The sequence below is a fragment of the Motacilla alba genome, chromosome 1, assembly GCF_015832195.1.
Source record: "Motacilla alba alba isolate MOTALB_02 chromosome 1, Motacilla_alba_V1.0_pri, whole genome shotgun sequence".
Lineage (NCBI taxonomy): Eukaryota > Metazoa > Chordata > Aves > Passeriformes > Motacillidae > Motacilla > Motacilla alba.
In genome coordinates this window covers 52,988,239-53,003,121 of record NC_052016.1, presented here as the reverse complement: position 1 = coordinate 53,003,121, position 14,883 = coordinate 52,988,239, and the positions used below count along the sequence as shown (strand labels likewise).

The 14,883-nt window shown below is 41.7% G+C and overlaps 1 protein-coding gene across 3 annotated transcripts; it reads left to right on the top strand.

Moving 5' to 3' along the window:
- Window positions 1-4,612: 4,612 nt before the first annotated feature.
- Window positions 4,613-14,458, top strand: EEF1AKMT1 (EEF1A lysine methyltransferase 1). Of its 3 annotated transcripts, none has more exons than XM_038149452.1 (5): window positions 4,613-4,666; window positions 8,674-8,823; window positions 9,717-9,799; window positions 10,457-10,737; window positions 11,924-14,458. In XM_038149452.1, the coding sequence occupies exons 2-5, from the start codon at window positions 8,677-8,679 to the stop codon at window positions 12,049-12,051; spliced, it is 639 nt and encodes a 212-aa protein (XP_038005380.1). In that variant the 5' UTR covers window positions 4,613-4,666; window positions 8,674-8,676; the 3' UTR covers window positions 12,052-14,458. The 3 variants fall into 3 exon arrangements, with proteins under 3 accessions (XP_038005380.1, XP_038005364.1, XP_038005370.1); XM_038149436.1 differs by lacking the exon at window positions 4,613-4,666 and adding an exon at window positions 4,681-5,024; XM_038149442.1 differs by lacking the exon at window positions 4,613-4,666 and adding an exon at window positions 4,894-5,154.
- Window positions 14,459-14,883: the final 425 nt, after the last annotated feature.

The following is a 14,883-nucleotide window of genomic DNA, read 5'->3' as shown; positions in this document are numbered from 1 at the left end:
TTGAAAGCCTCACTGGTAACTCGGTTTAATAAGCTGTCAGGACATTTGCTTTAGTTTTGGAACTGCACCAATACTACTAGTGGTCTTTTGTTCATTGAAATTATTGTTGTAACTCACAAAAAAAAAAACCCCAAAGCCAAAAGCCCACCACCACACTGTGGAATCTCTAGGAAGATCACTGATGTCCTCACACAAGATCAACACTACTTTGGGGAAGGCTTATATTCTTCTGCCACTTTAAGGAAAGACTGTTCTTCTGAAGTACTTTTTGCCTGCTTTTAGGCTGTTATGCACTTTCATGATTTCTTAACAAACTACTGTTAAAATGTACTGTAACATGGATTTTGATAAGCGCACATGTATTTAAACAATTCACTCAGCCTCAGGAAAGCTGGAAAAATTGGATACCTGTTTTGTATCTTGGTTAAAATGTTTGTTACCTGCATCTCTTAAGATGGCCAGATAATGTCTAGATCCTGAGAGTGTAACTATTTAAGATACCAGTATAGCCTGTAAAAGGAGGACAGTGTAATTTTGCTTTAGGGACAGAGAAAAGGGTGTCCTTCTCTTATTTTTCTTAGAGGTATATATATATAGTCTGAATTGGAGTTTCAAAAGCAGAAAGCAGTAATAAACCCCACTTACTGTTCAGGAAAAGAAATGTTTTCTTTCGTAACACTATCTGATTTCTATTTTCTTCCTTCTCCTTAAAGAGTGTGTGTGAAATAAGTGCAGAGGTATGTGTAGGAAAAACTGTAAAATGTGCTGCTGTACATGTTTGCTACTTGACTGCATTTTCTGTTCCACTTTAATTTTACTGGTTTTGCTAAATATATTTTATATATTTTCCTTCCTGCTTCTTGTGATGGCAGAGTGATTGCATCTTTTGGGGAAAAAGCAAAAACAACCATGACAAAGGCTTTGGGGCCAGAAAATGCTATGAAGGTTGGAAGTTACCATGTATCTTGGGACAGTTTTTGAGAGAACTGTAAATCAGAAGCCATGGAAAATCTGTGGGGATGTGAAAATGTACAGAAATACAGATACTGGTAATTCTGTTGAAGGGTTGGGTGGGTTTTCTTTTTTCAAATACTTGTAAAGTCTCTTTGAAATGTCAATACCACTAGGTGGTATTAAGTGACTAGTGGTCACTTAATGTAGAGCATTTTTCTGTCTGAAAGCTGTGGCCCTCTGTGGATCCTGAATCGCTTCCAAGGAATGCACAAAGCCTGGCAAAATAGAAAGAAGTCACAGGGATCCTGTATCACTGTCATGTTTCTAAGATTTCTGTCTCCATAGAGAAAGAGTTGGGACTCCATGAACTACTTAAAGATGAAAGCTTACTTCTGTACTCAAATTCATGGAGTGACTGCAAGCTTTGAAGAGGCTGACTGGCAGTCTGTCCTTCCATTGTACACAAGGTCTTGGGAAGCTCTGGTGCACCTGGTCCACACAGGTACCCCATGGGGCTCCAACACACATTTGATTCTCCATCTGTAGGGGGAACAGCTTAGGAGTGAAAGTAAATGTGCAAGCAAGCTTTGCTTACAAAGAGGAGGTGTTGCAGGTTGTTTTCTAAGTAGAATATTTTCACTTTGCTGTTTTCCATCATCAAAAGTAGGATTATGTTATTAACTTGAAATAATCCTTGTATGGTTGTAAAGCATTGCATGTTTTGCTGCCTTCCAAATCAATATGCAGTTGGTTTGCCAGCCCTAAACATGTTGAGGGTTTGTTGTTTTTTTTTTTTTGTGGGGGTTTTTGGGCTTTTTTGGAAAAAAAGTTAAGAGAAGTTTTTTGGGTTTTTTTTTAGACTTAATGGCAACGGGAAAGATTCTACAATTAGAATTTAATAATCTATTTTCATATTAGTTAAACCTGTTTGCACTTTTTCATGTGACTGCGGGTTGTGCAACAGTGAGAACAAAACTAGAATTTCGTTAGTAGAGAAAAAATGCAATAGAGTAAAAATAAAATCTCAAAGCCCAAAACAGAAATGCCTTGTGAGTAACAAGTTGCTATTGCTTTCCAGGGTAGAACTGTGTTTTTAAACACTGTTTCTGATCTACCAAATGCATTAGTGAAGAGGCAGTGATCTATGTCATCAGATTTGTCTCAAAGACACCAGTATCACTGCTGTGTGACATGGGTCTGTCAGTGAAAGGACAGGGAAGATAGCTTAATATCTTAAGGAAATATCGGCAATATCTTAAAATATCTTAATATCTTAATAGGGAAATATCTACAAAAATATTAGGGAACAATAAAACCCAATTATTAATAAGAAATTTCTTTCAGGGTGCACTTTACAGGTATTCCTGTGTTTGTGATTCATTTGTCCTCGCATCCCAAAGAAATTGCAGCCAGAGATAACCTGGTTTTTTTTTCCTTCCTACAGGGTCACTTGAGCTCCTTTGGAGCTTTGCTTCTAGAACTGTCTTGTAACAGGATTCAAGCAAGGACTGTGCTTGCTGCCAAGTAGTATCTGATATCATAACCTAAATAATGTCACCCTGTCAGCCCACCCCCAAGCCCCCACACAGCCACGTGCCCTTATGTGATCTGTCTAACCTTTCTGGAGAGGAGGAATTGCTTTCCAAGGGGCAGTCTGCTGCTCTGGGAAATCTGGACTGAGAGTGTGTGTCACCGCTGTCTCATTTCTACTTTCATTATCAGCCCTGTGCAGAATGTTTTTTATGTGAAATACCTTACAAACGTGCATGAAACAGGAAAATTACTTCAGTGTCACTTCACTGTAGTACCTAAACCACATTTCTTGCTGCACTCAGTAATGCTACACAGGTATCAATATCAAGACAATTGTCACTTTCCACAATGCAGGGAAAAGGGGTTGGTTTGTTTAAATTACAGTAGTGGTGGTAGCATGAATACATATGGATGCCCACCATATGTGACAGTCTTCTGTGCTGGGATGAAGACTTTTTTGGCAAGAACTTCCAAGGACAAAGTGGGTAATGCACTGAATGCCAGATCCAGACTGCAAAGAAGTCTTTTAAACCAAATGAAAATGCCCACAGTTCTCTACTGTCATGAAAAGCCTTGTTTCCACATGAGGGAGGTTAAAAATAAGGAGATCTGAAGGAAAAATTAGCCTATTCCCATATCCTGTGATGGCAAGAAAAATTGATTCTCTGTTGCTTATGTAAGCTGTGCTGCAAAAATATTTTATCATTAATTTAGTATTTCTGTCTTCCAAAGCAGTAGTTCCTTAATGCCCAGTGCTGAGCCTGTGATTTTCTGTTCAGCCACAGTGAAATGTTGTGGCAGATGAAGACTGAGTGGGTTGTAGGTAAACCAGCAGTTTCTTACCCAGCTCACTGCTGATACAACTTCTGGCTCTGGAGAACATGAGGAGAGTCTGCTGTTGGGTTAAATAATCTGATGGGCAACCTCCTATTAGTTGGATTCTAGGAGAGTCGTTGAGTGACAGAGAAACATCACTATGCACATGACTTTTACAAACATCAGGCTTTGGCTTTATAAAGAAAGAATGAGAAAAATGGGTGAGCTTTTTGTCTTGGGGCAGTGAGATCACGAGTGGTGCCAGACAAGAATGTTATGCCTACACATGAGAAACAGGAAAACGGGAAGTTTTTATGACCAAAGGGAAAGACATAGTGAATTAAACTTTTCCCCTCTGCTTTAGTGAGACCCCACCTGGAATACTGCTTCCAGCTCTGGGGTCCCCAGCACAAGGACATTGCCTTGTTGGAGCAAGTCCCAGGGAGGGACACTTGTATGATTGGAGGCAGGGAATACCTCTCACATGAGGGAAGGTTAAGAGAATTGGGATTGTTCAATCTGGAAAAGAGAAGGATTTGGGGTGACCTAACAGTGGTCTTTCAGTACCTGAAGGGAGCCTACAAAATACGATTGAGAGAAACTTTTTACGTGGGTATACAGCGACAGGACAAGGGATTGGAATGACTTCAAACTGAAAGCAAGTATGTTTAGATAAGATATTAGAAAGAAATTCTTTACTGTGACAGTAGTGAGGCACTGGAACAGGTTGCCCAGAGAAGCTGTGGATCATCCTGAAAGTGTTCAAGGCCAGGTTGGATGGGCCTTAAAGCGACCTGGAATAGTGGAAGGTGTTCCTGCCCATGGCAGTGGGGTTGAAACTAGGTGGTCTTTAAGGTCCCTTGCAATCCAAACCATTCTATGATTTTATGAAGTTAAACAAGGTATTTTACAACTTGCTATCTTTTGAAAGCATCCAAGAATCGGCGCGACTTCCGTTTGTATGCAAGAAAGGGATTCCAGCCTGCTAATGCTGAATAGAAATGGAAAGCCTGGACAGGAGAGCCAGATGTAGAAAACTAGTTTGGGGCGCTGGGCTGTGGCGCAAGGCAGAAGCTGGCGGCTCCTGAACACTTGCCATCAGACTCGAGGGATGCCTGTGCCCTGCGAGTGTGACAGGCCGGCTGCCTGAGGCTGTCTGGACCGCAGCCCAGGCTCCCGTTCCTGTCACACATCCCGGCCCACACGCCATTCCGCCGCGCGCTCGCGGCCGCGGCCGGAGGGGGCGGGGCCGGGAGCTCCGCCTGGCCCCGCCGCGTCCAGCAGGGGGCGCGCGGTCCCCGGCCGACGGGGGGCGGGGCCTGGGGCGAGCTGCGCGCGCGCTCGCGGAGGGAGCCGGCGGGCGGTGAGTGGCGCGAGGGCCGCGCGCGGGGCGGGAGCGCGGCCCGGGGCCCCCGCGCGCGCCCGGCCAGGACCGCCGTGAGGGCGGCGGCGCTCCCGGCTAGGGGTGGCGGGGCCGGGGCGGCGCGGAGCCCCCTCAGCGCCTCGTCGTCGCCCCATCATCACCCCCTCACCGCCCCGTCACCGCCCGACCCCGCTGCACCCCGCGGGCGATGGCGGCCGAGGCGCGGACGGGCTGGCTGGGGTCACGCTGTAACCCGCCCCCGGGAATTCTGTGTGGCCGCAGGGTGCCCTGGAAGCGATACACGGGGGAGGCGACAGCAGGAAAGGGCCTCCTCTGGGAATCGTCCGTGTTCCCTCAGGCACGTGTAGGGGAGACCGGCGATCCCGAGCCCTGCCCTCCGTGGGACAAATCATATTTTCCTTTTGCTTGAAGTAGCCACCGGGCCTCCTGATTTTACTTTGTTAATCCGCTGCAAATCTGTGTATTTGGTAATCCTCTGAGAGCTTCTCTTCTATGAACTTTCTGTGTGACTTTGACACATTGTGAAATTCCAGCTTTTGAGGTATCAGGGCCCAAATCCAGACATTCAGTAGCTTTCCAGTCTATCCGATCGGGACTTCTCTACCTCCAAGCAGGTGGTTGCAGCCCCTTCCAGGTGATTTTCATTAGGGTCGCACACCACTGGCCAGCTATTCTTAGTGTGTGCTACAAACACCATGGATGATGAGCTGCTTGTCTCAAAGACTGACTTGGGCAGCTTGGAAAAAAACGAAGACAACTAGATTTAGCTCAATTTCATGCTCTCTGTCTTTTGATCAAGGTTACTCTTAGAATAAGCTATTTTCTGAAGTTGCACATGTGCTTTTTATATTCTTTGTAAAAGATCTAAAGGGCTAACGCTATCCTCTTCCTCCTTCCCAGCAATGAACAACATGGCTTTCCAGATGTATTTCTATTCCATGGCCTTTTAGCAGTCTTTCCTAATGTTTTCTTATTACCTGTTCTCCATGTGGTCATAACTACAGATGAAATTAATTTGCTGGGGACCAAATACTGTTAATTTTACCATGGTGTTTCTTTTAACTTTGGGTATTTTTTCCTCTGTTTCAGAATTTTGCTATATAAAAATAGACTTTTCATACGTGACCGCCAGAAACTGTTGTTAAGTACATACAACATTCTTGTATTGACAAGGCCTTGGAGTCTCCTGTGCTGCTCTTATCTCTCTTAATTTATTTTTTGTTTTTTTTGGAGAGCTTTCACTCTGTAGTGATGACATTTGCCTGAACAGTGCATCAGCTAATAAGAGAGAGATTGAGCTGTGCACAGGGGAAGGCACCCCCTTCATCCTATCTGCTGCACCGCTGGCCACATTTGTCACCTCATTTTTCCTGTTTTGTGGGTAGCTTCCACCTTTTAGGAACCAGTAGCATTCAAATTTGCCATTTTACCCTAAGAACACAAACTTCCCATTTTACCTGGCCCGTTCCTGTTGCACTCTATCTGAGGGAGCTTACCTCCTTTTCTGGTGTTTTCCTTCAGGGGAACTTTGACTTCACCATGAGAGTCACTTTCTAAACCTTACGCAGTGTTCTTGAGCTGTTCTTGGATATCTGATTTCCCCCTGTGTGGCTTTCAGAGAGCGTCTCCGTGAGGACAGAGCACGGTCTGCATGTGGAGGGATCCAGGGCCTGGGGCAAGCAGGGATTGGTCAGCCTCAGGGGCCTTGGGAATTAAGAGTGTAAAGATTCCCTAAGTGCCAGAGGCACTGTGGGTTTCTGTGCTTCTTCCCATCCTCCCATAGAACTTTCAGGGTTCTGGACTTGAGAGCAGTGAACTTAATGGAAGAGACAATGAAGGGACTTCAAACAGTAGAACTCTCTCCCTTGAAGCGATTTAGAAGTCTTATACACATAAACTCACTTTAAGGGGTTTCTGATGTAGTTCTTAAGCATGAGAATGTCTTCATGCTAATAACCCGAGTCAGTATATACATTCAGAAAAATATATTAGATTTTGGAGACATTTATAATAGCTGTATGTAATATTTCTACCATGTGTTCTGAGTTACCTCTCCTTGCAAAACCTCACCGTTAATTACTTATTGGTTCCTAAGGCTTTAATTTACAAACCAAAAGGAAGAGTTTAAAAAGAAATCAACTAAAAATTATTAATAGACAAAAGATGTCTATGGCAGTATGCCTTTTTATGTTCTGAAACAATGGCAAATTCTTCATCAACAGCTTTATCTGTGAGGGTTTTGATTCATGGGCATGGATTTCGTCTTTTCAAATGCTGGTATGGGCTCACTGAACAGAAAATAAAAAAATGTCAACTTTTGACTTAAAAAATGAAGCTTTCCACCTGTTTCAGTTTCTTAGTGTCAAAGCATAGATGTGTTCTTGCTTAGGGGGTAACAGCAGACCAGATTACTGTAGGTGTCATTCAGTTAATTAGAAAAATGTGAGTTAAAGAGTGACTGTAAATTTATGCCATGTCCTAACAAAAATAAATTGTTCTATAGGACCTAAAATGGGTCATAGTGTTGAGTAATGTTAGAGCATTGTGGCTAGGAACTGTGTTATCTGTCTGGACATACAGTCATTTCTATAATAAATACTTTAAATAATACGTAATTTAATAATGTAAATATTCTTAAAGCATTTGTGTTTTGTTAAATGAAAAACTAGGGGGAAAATAATGATTTTGGTTTTACTAATAGCTCGACTCCGGAATTCTCTTGCGTGAGGCTGATGCCATAGGTGGGTCTTTGGGCTGTGAGCAATTCTCTGTTTGGCCAGCCTGGCCTGAAAAGCCAGCAAGTCAGTAAATGATACTCTGGAAAAGCCAGGTTTTGCAGATAAGAGCTTTCCTTAGGAAAGCTGAGGAAACTTACTGTGTCAGAAGAATTGGTGGAGTTATTTCACAGTGCCAGGGTAAGGTACCATTTTTCCAGCAAGCGGGAAGAAGCTGTTTTAGGAAACTTCATCTTGAAAGCTCTTTTAGGGCAGAAGGAAGGGTGGAAGGGGAGGACACTGCCAGTTCTGGAGCTCTCCTTGTAATGCAGGGAATGAGGAGAACCATGAGCAGCTCCACTTGGAATCACTCAAAATGTTCGCTCGCTGTTCAGGTGGCCGGCGGTTCTCAGTGACTTCTGCATAATGCAGGCGTATCCCTGTCTGCATCTCCAGGCTCTGTTAAAGGCATTGCTCGTGTGCTGATCCTTAGGCTGGATGCAGGGGAAATGGGTTTCTTGAGAGAAGAATCTGTCTCAGTTTCCTCCAGTTCTTTTCACTTGCTGAGTCCTTTCTGGCACCTCCGTTCCACGAGGTGGCACCATTCCCGGGGAGAGGCTGCTGTGCTGCCTGGGGTCAGAGGGCTCGGGGATGCTGCCTGGCAGGACGCACTTCAGGAGCTTTCTGAAAGTGGCTGTGCTTTTCCATTGGTACATACCGTGTCTTTTTGGAGCTTCTTGACTGCCTTTTTTTTTTTTTTTTTTTTCCTCCCTTGTAGGTTTGTGGCATTTAGAAGAATCTTTTTATGGCATGGAAGTTAAAACCAGGCGATGCTGAGCTAGATTGCCAGTTTACTTCATTTGGAGTCAAAATTGTGTGGCTTTTGAACATGGGAAGGAATGACCAATAGCTATCATTATTTCTAGGAAGGAAGGGAATAATTTCTATAGGATTTTCCAGGTCCACAGGAAACCTAGAACTGCAATGTCAACTTTCCTGTAAGAACTCAAGCCAAATCCATGTTGTATAGAAAGGGAACAGTGTTGCTGCTCTTCCTGAATTCTCTGTGGAGACTTGTTATTTCCAGTTGGCCTCTCACTGATTTAAGAGCACTTAAGTAGAGGCAGTAAGTTTTCTTTTGTTAGGAGGTTTTCCTAGTTAGCTGCATTCTTGGTGGAAGTTGTTTTACCTCACAAGATTATGCTGTTTTAAAAAACATTCACAATTGAAAAGGGTTAACTTAATTAATTTTTTTTCTTGTTGACATCTAAGAAAATGGACGATGATGATGACATTCCCCAGCTTTCATCCCATGCATTGGCTGCCCTCCAGGAATTCTATTTGGAACAGCAGCAGAGAGAGGGCATGAAGACCTCCCAAGGGTTTAATCAATATTCCATTGGCTCAATAGAAGAAGATTGGGTAAGAAACTATAAATTTCAGTGAATGAAGCACAGATAGAGGAGTAGCCCTGACCAAGTTTCTTTTGTGGCTGGATAATGAAATAAAATTAAAGAGGGGAACACTCAAAATGTTGCTATTAATGGATGGCAACACTGTAGGGAGATTTGCTTTAGTATTAAATCTGGATATAGTTGTTTGCTCCACATGTGCACGGGGGATACAAACTGAAAGTACATAGAGAGGGAATAAAGCTGCCAACAGAAGCATCTGTCCCTTCTGGAGATTTTAACTCCAGCCTAGCATGTGATAGTAGTAAAGACTCTTCCCTGAGTCTGAGATAAACATAGTGTAACAAGTGATCTTTCCTTTCACCTTTTTTTTTTGTGTGTGTGTTTTATTTCTTTATTTTTGTGGATGGCTGTTTTGCTTTTGCTGCTTGTTTTTATTTGTGACAGACTGATTTCTGATTCGTCTCTGGGTTGGTTTTTTTGGTCTTCCTTTTTCTGACCCATTCTGATTTAGTTTTCTTATCCTTTTCTTTCTTCCTATACTGTCACTTTTCAAGGGCCTTTTTCCTTGTCTGCTGAAGGAACTCAATTTAAGAGCACATAAGTAATGTGCATCTGCACATTGGCTTTGAAATACCTTGTCAGTGGTTTGGATTTCTTGCTTTTCCTGATACTGTAGTTCATGCTTTGGAAACACAGAGTGTAAGGTACCTGCTGCATATCACTAGACTACAGAAGTAGGAAGACTGTCAGGAAAACAGTCACCTTTCCAGCTTTACAGGTTGTGAACTGAGAAATTGCTGTGGATTGTGGTTTTCTTCAGTTGTGACTCACCACACGTAACTCTGCATAGCACAGCCAGAAGATTTGATGATGTTTGTAATTGTGCATTATCTTTCTCAGCAACTGAGCCAGTTTTGGTACAGCGATGAAACTGCATCATGCCTGGCTAAGGAAGCAGTTCTGGCAGCTGGAAAAGGTGGCAGGTACGTTTAATAATTGTGTTGTAGATTTAACATGTCTCCTCTCCTCTGCAAATATTTTGTTTCTGCTATGTAGACAAGAGCATGCAGTTTAATTCATTACTCATTGTACTTCAGTTTTGTTCAACTGAGACACTGCAGAACTGCTTTGATGTTTTTTAGTTAATAGTTTATACTGATCTTCCTCTTTGTCATTTCATTGAATGTTGTAGCCTGTGCCTTGTAAAAGTTTACTATAAATCTTTTTAATTTTTTGAGAAATACAAAGTGCTTCAGAGCACTTTGTTGACTTGTAATTATTTTCTTAGTTTTTATATTATGTTTCTTTAGAACAGATGGAAAAAACTTGGTTTTCTTCCTATTTCTATAAACAGTAATTTTTCATTTTTTGAATGTACTTCCTTGCTTTTCTGAAGCAAGACTTTCTCTGTAGTTAAGCTTAAGATCTTTATGTAGCGTGGGGTTCAACAGGTAATGACTTTCATACTTAAGACTTTGTTATTAAGTAATTAATTGTTAAAATGGAGGAAGAATACTTTACAGTTTTGGGACTAATGTTTAAAATGTTTTCCCAACGCCTCACTGGGGACTGCTGTAGAGTTTTGTTGCTGTTGTTTGCCTTTTAAAATTGCAATTTCAGGTTATTGTGTGTTTTTTCAGGATAGCATGCATTAGTGCACCGAGCGTGTACCAGAAACTGAAAGAACAGGATGATGAGGATTTTTCCGTGTGTATACTGGAGTATGACAGAAGGTTTTCTGTGTATGGAGAGGAGTTTGTCTTCTATGATTACAACCACCCTTTGGACTTACCTGAAAATCTCCTGCCACACAGTTTTGACATCGTAATAGCAGATCCACCCTATCTGTCTGAGGAATGTCTTCAAAAGACTGCAGAGACCATCAAATACCTAACAAAAGGAAAGATTCTGCTTTGCACAGGTATAACCAACTAAAATATTAGGTCCCCTTAAGTAGCTTTTTTCTCTCTTTCTAATGACAAACTTACATGAGACAAATACTCACTGAATAATGCTGAATTAGCATCAATTTAAGGAGGAATATGTATCCTAAGCTTTTTATTTGAGTACTTGAGTTCAACTTTTATTTTAAGCAGAAGTGGGTTTTAATAGTTCAAGTCGGTTCAAGCCTACTTTTTTCCTATGGCATTATAAATTTTACTAAATTTTTGAAGAATTATAAGATCATCCAGCAAAATTCCAGAAATATAATTTTTCTTTTAGAAGGGCCACTCTATATAATTGCAATGATTGACATCTGGGAATGACAAACATAGGTGCAAGTTATTGTTTATGTCTTAGGCACTGAAATACAGCAGGAGGAATTAAAAAGCAGTGATAGAAGCAGAAACCAGATAACTAGATATCTGTAGTTGTGGGTCCTTCTTTAGGAAGATGCACTTACTGTTTAAGAAGTGATGTGTGTCTACCCAAGTCATGGCTTTTCTTAAACTGTATTTTTATTACTTTATTGTTATCTCAAGACATCTGGGAAACCTTTCCAAAAAGTGAAAGTCAAAACCCCTCTGTATGTACAATTTGAGGGAAGGCAACCAAGCAGGCAAAATAAAGAAAAATTAAAATAATGTGGCCATAGAAAGCCTGCTTCCTGGTTTAAGTACACATGGCAGTCACGCACAAGGGTGGTTCTCAGAAGGTTTTCCCTAGAATGGGTAGGTAGTCCTTCAGTTTACTGCTCAAAGCAGTGCTTTCTCAGTGTGTAGCTGCAAATATTACTCCATGGTTTATGTAAGTGAAAGAGTAGATGTAATCTGTTTGCATTTCCCACGGCTCCCTACCATTTAACTTCCTTGGAAAGTAGCAAGAAAACTGAGTTTAAGTTTGGTTTCTGTAAAAATGGCACTGATACCCTCTACTTATTTTTATGAAATTTCTTGGACATTCATTTTCTTGGGATGTCTTCCATTCTTCTAGATTTACTTTAAGTTTCCCAACAGATTCTGTTGTTAAGGAAGGCTGAGAGTGTAGTTGCTTTAAGCCTGCCTTCCTAAAAAAAAACCCGGCTCTCTAAGTATGCATTTGGGAGGAGCTATTAAAAAAGTTCTGTTACTGTTTTTTCTTATGAATACCAATTATTTTTGCTGCAGGTGCAGTCATGGAGGAACAGGCAGCAAAGCATCTTGGTGTGAAGATGTGCAAGTTTATTCCAAGACACTCACGAAATTTAGCCAATGAGTTTCGATGCTATGTGAACTATGCTTCTGGACTGGACTGATTCTCCTAAGATCACCTACAAATCTACAACTTTTTCAGTCAGCTTCTTTCTGTTTACTGTCAGTTACGCCACATTTCTCAGGGCTGAAATAGTTGTCTCTGAGTACTGTTTTCTGGGATAGTTGGAATCAACACGGTGTGATAGCCTCTCTTTTTTAAATGAGTAGGCGTTTGCAGTTAGTCTGTTTTGTATTAGGTAAATGCAGACCAAGCAGGTGCTGGATAATGGGAACTTCTTTGTTAGAGTTTCATTTTAACTGGTGGCTTTTACCATTTGAGGACACATCAGTGACCTCTTTGAAGTGATTTAGCTTATAACAACACATAGGTGTTTGCCTTGCAGGCATCAGAATCGTCATTGGCAAAGAACGTGATACTTCTGTAGTAATGTGACCCACATATGTCCCTTAAATCTTGAATCATAATAGCTCTGATTGAATACAATGAGTACTTTTTAATAATTTCAATATCAAACTAAAGAGGATCTACAGGTATGTCAAGTTACAAGAATGGTTACGATTTTTTCTCCAGTTGCCTGGTTTTCCCTTTTTCTCCTGTCCCACAGACAGCAGCAGAGCAGTATATAGAAGCATCTTAAAAATCATTGACTCTTACAAGGCCACTGAGGAATAACATATTGATAAACTCACAGTGTTTCAAATAGAAAAAGGCTAGATTTTATATTCACGGTTTGGACTATATTTCAGTCAAAATACATTGGAAAAGCTTTGCTTTGTATAAGTAAAGATTTTTGATAAATGGGAATTTTAAAGCCAGTTTTGATTAACCTTTTGGCTACACTACTGAAGTGTTTTTGGGTGGAAGTTAGTTCATAAATTTCAAGGCACTCAACACTTTTATAATCTCTAAAAACACTCTACCAAACACAAACACTTGTCTTTGTATGTCATACTGTGTAAAGGTTAATAGAAGTGCTGCATCTACAAAATGAAGTGTATAAAATCAAGTACTAAATTTATTTTGTGGTGGGAATAAGCCTAATTAAGCTTGTGAGATGAGACTTTTTATAAGGCAGTGATAATATTCATGTTTCTGCTGTTTGGATGCCGATTTTCCCATCTGCTGGAGTAAACAGCTGAGCAGCAATAATATAGATGAATGCTAATCCTCTCTCAGTGCTCAGAGAATAGTGTTGTCTGAGCTGAACACAACAGTGGTTCATAAATACCCACCCAAGCCACTCCAGCTCTCCTCCCCATTTTCCAAGAGATCTGTTTGCTCCTAAGGCTTTTCCTTCCTCACATTTTATACCTGCTGCTTCCTCCCTGCATGTAGTGTTCCTGGGTTCCATGGTAACAGTTTTCTTCCTCTCTCACACGCCTTGGTTTCTGTCAGGCTGGTCACAAGTGTTGTTAAAACAAGGGAAGTGCAGCAGAGGAAGCGCTTGCAGGGAGAACAGGCACCGGCCTCTCCTTTCTGCTGTGTGAGCCCAGGGCCCATACAGTCTTGCCTTTCAAACCAGATGCCATCCTTGCTGCTGAGCCAGAATTCCCCTGAAAATGAATGTCCACAGGTGAAATACACCTGGTTTTAGTTGTTTTCTGGGAGGCTACATCATCACTTTCATGTGGCCAGTTTGAAAATAAAGCAAACCAGAATGGGAACTGCATAGCTCTTGGCACTAACCTGTACTTTAAACTGGTTTATTACCTCAGTGTCTCGCACACCAAGCAGACGGAGACAATGAAGTAACTCATGAAACTTTGTTTTTAACTGCATAGAGGCTTCAAATGGGACAGACATGATTGCCAGAATGGATGATACTGTTCCCCTGCCACCCACCTAAATTAGAAAGTGCTGTTCAAATCAAAGCCTCACCTATTTTGCTGCTTTGTTCGCTTCACATTGGTAAATGTGTATTATTGGGCTCTCCATAGCAGAGTTAAAAGTCAACTTCACTAACTTCATCAGAGAGATTTCTTAAAAAGATAAAAGTGCACCATTCAGTTGTACCAAGAAGTTCACTTCCAAGAAAATCACTGCTGCTTCTCACATGTAGGTCAGACTGCTTTGAAAAGGGGCACTGTGAAGATGCATAGTTACAGAACGGAGGGTGCATGAAAATCTGTGCAGATGCACTCAACAGGGCAGCCCGTTGTCCACCAGCTTGCCTCTTAAAAGCCTGGGGAATGCAGGCAGCTGCCCAAGCAGAGCTTGACTAGTGGCATTTACAGCCTTCATCAGTGATGGGAGGTAAACTATTTTTGTCTTACTTGATTCCAAGGAAGTAGCTGTTTCTGAGAAGGGTACAAGTCACAAAAATCCATAGTGAATTTGTGTTTTGTGCCAGTGTGGTAACTTTAAAAAATAGTATGTGACAGCAAAACCCTCTTTTCTTCTGTAATGGGACTGTGAATAAAAATGTTAGTGTCAAGTCGTGACTGACTACCAGGGGTGTCTCATGGATGGACTTTGTTGGAACAGACTGTGGTGAAGTGTCAGCACCGTGCTCCTTTTCCAGTGGCATTGATGACTGCACAGTCATTCGTGCTACAGCCTCTTTAACTACCCTAGTCCAGGCACTTATGGCTGTTTCCTTGTCCCAGCAGGATCAATGGGTGTTTATACTTTCTGAGCACATCACAGCCTTTTTCCCTTTTCCTCCTGCTGCTTTCATGTTCATGTTCCCCCATGCAATTCCATGTTTATGTGTAGCTGTAGATCTTCACCTATTCAGACAGACACCTTCAGGTGATGACCGGCAAGTAAATCCAAGCTTGCATCTCAGGCTTTCCTCAGCCTTCCTGAATGATAGGAATTTTCCAAACTACCTTAAGCGATACTACAGACAAGAAAATAATCTCATTACCAA

Excerpts from the sequence above, each read along its gene's own strand:
- EEF1AKMT1 (XM_038149436.1), top strand. The coding sequence starts at position 4,875 with ATGGCGGCCGAGGCGCGGACGGGCTGGCTGGGGTCACGCTGTAACCCG. Across the intron at positions 5,025-8,673 it reads AATCGTCCGTGTTCCCTCAG|AAAATGGACGATGATGATGA; the intron begins GCACGTGTAGGG and ends TTGACATCTAAG. Across the intron at positions 9,800-10,456 it reads GCAGCTGGAAAAGGTGGCAG|GATAGCATGCATTAGTGCAC; the intron begins GTACGTTTAATA and ends GTGTTTTTTCAG.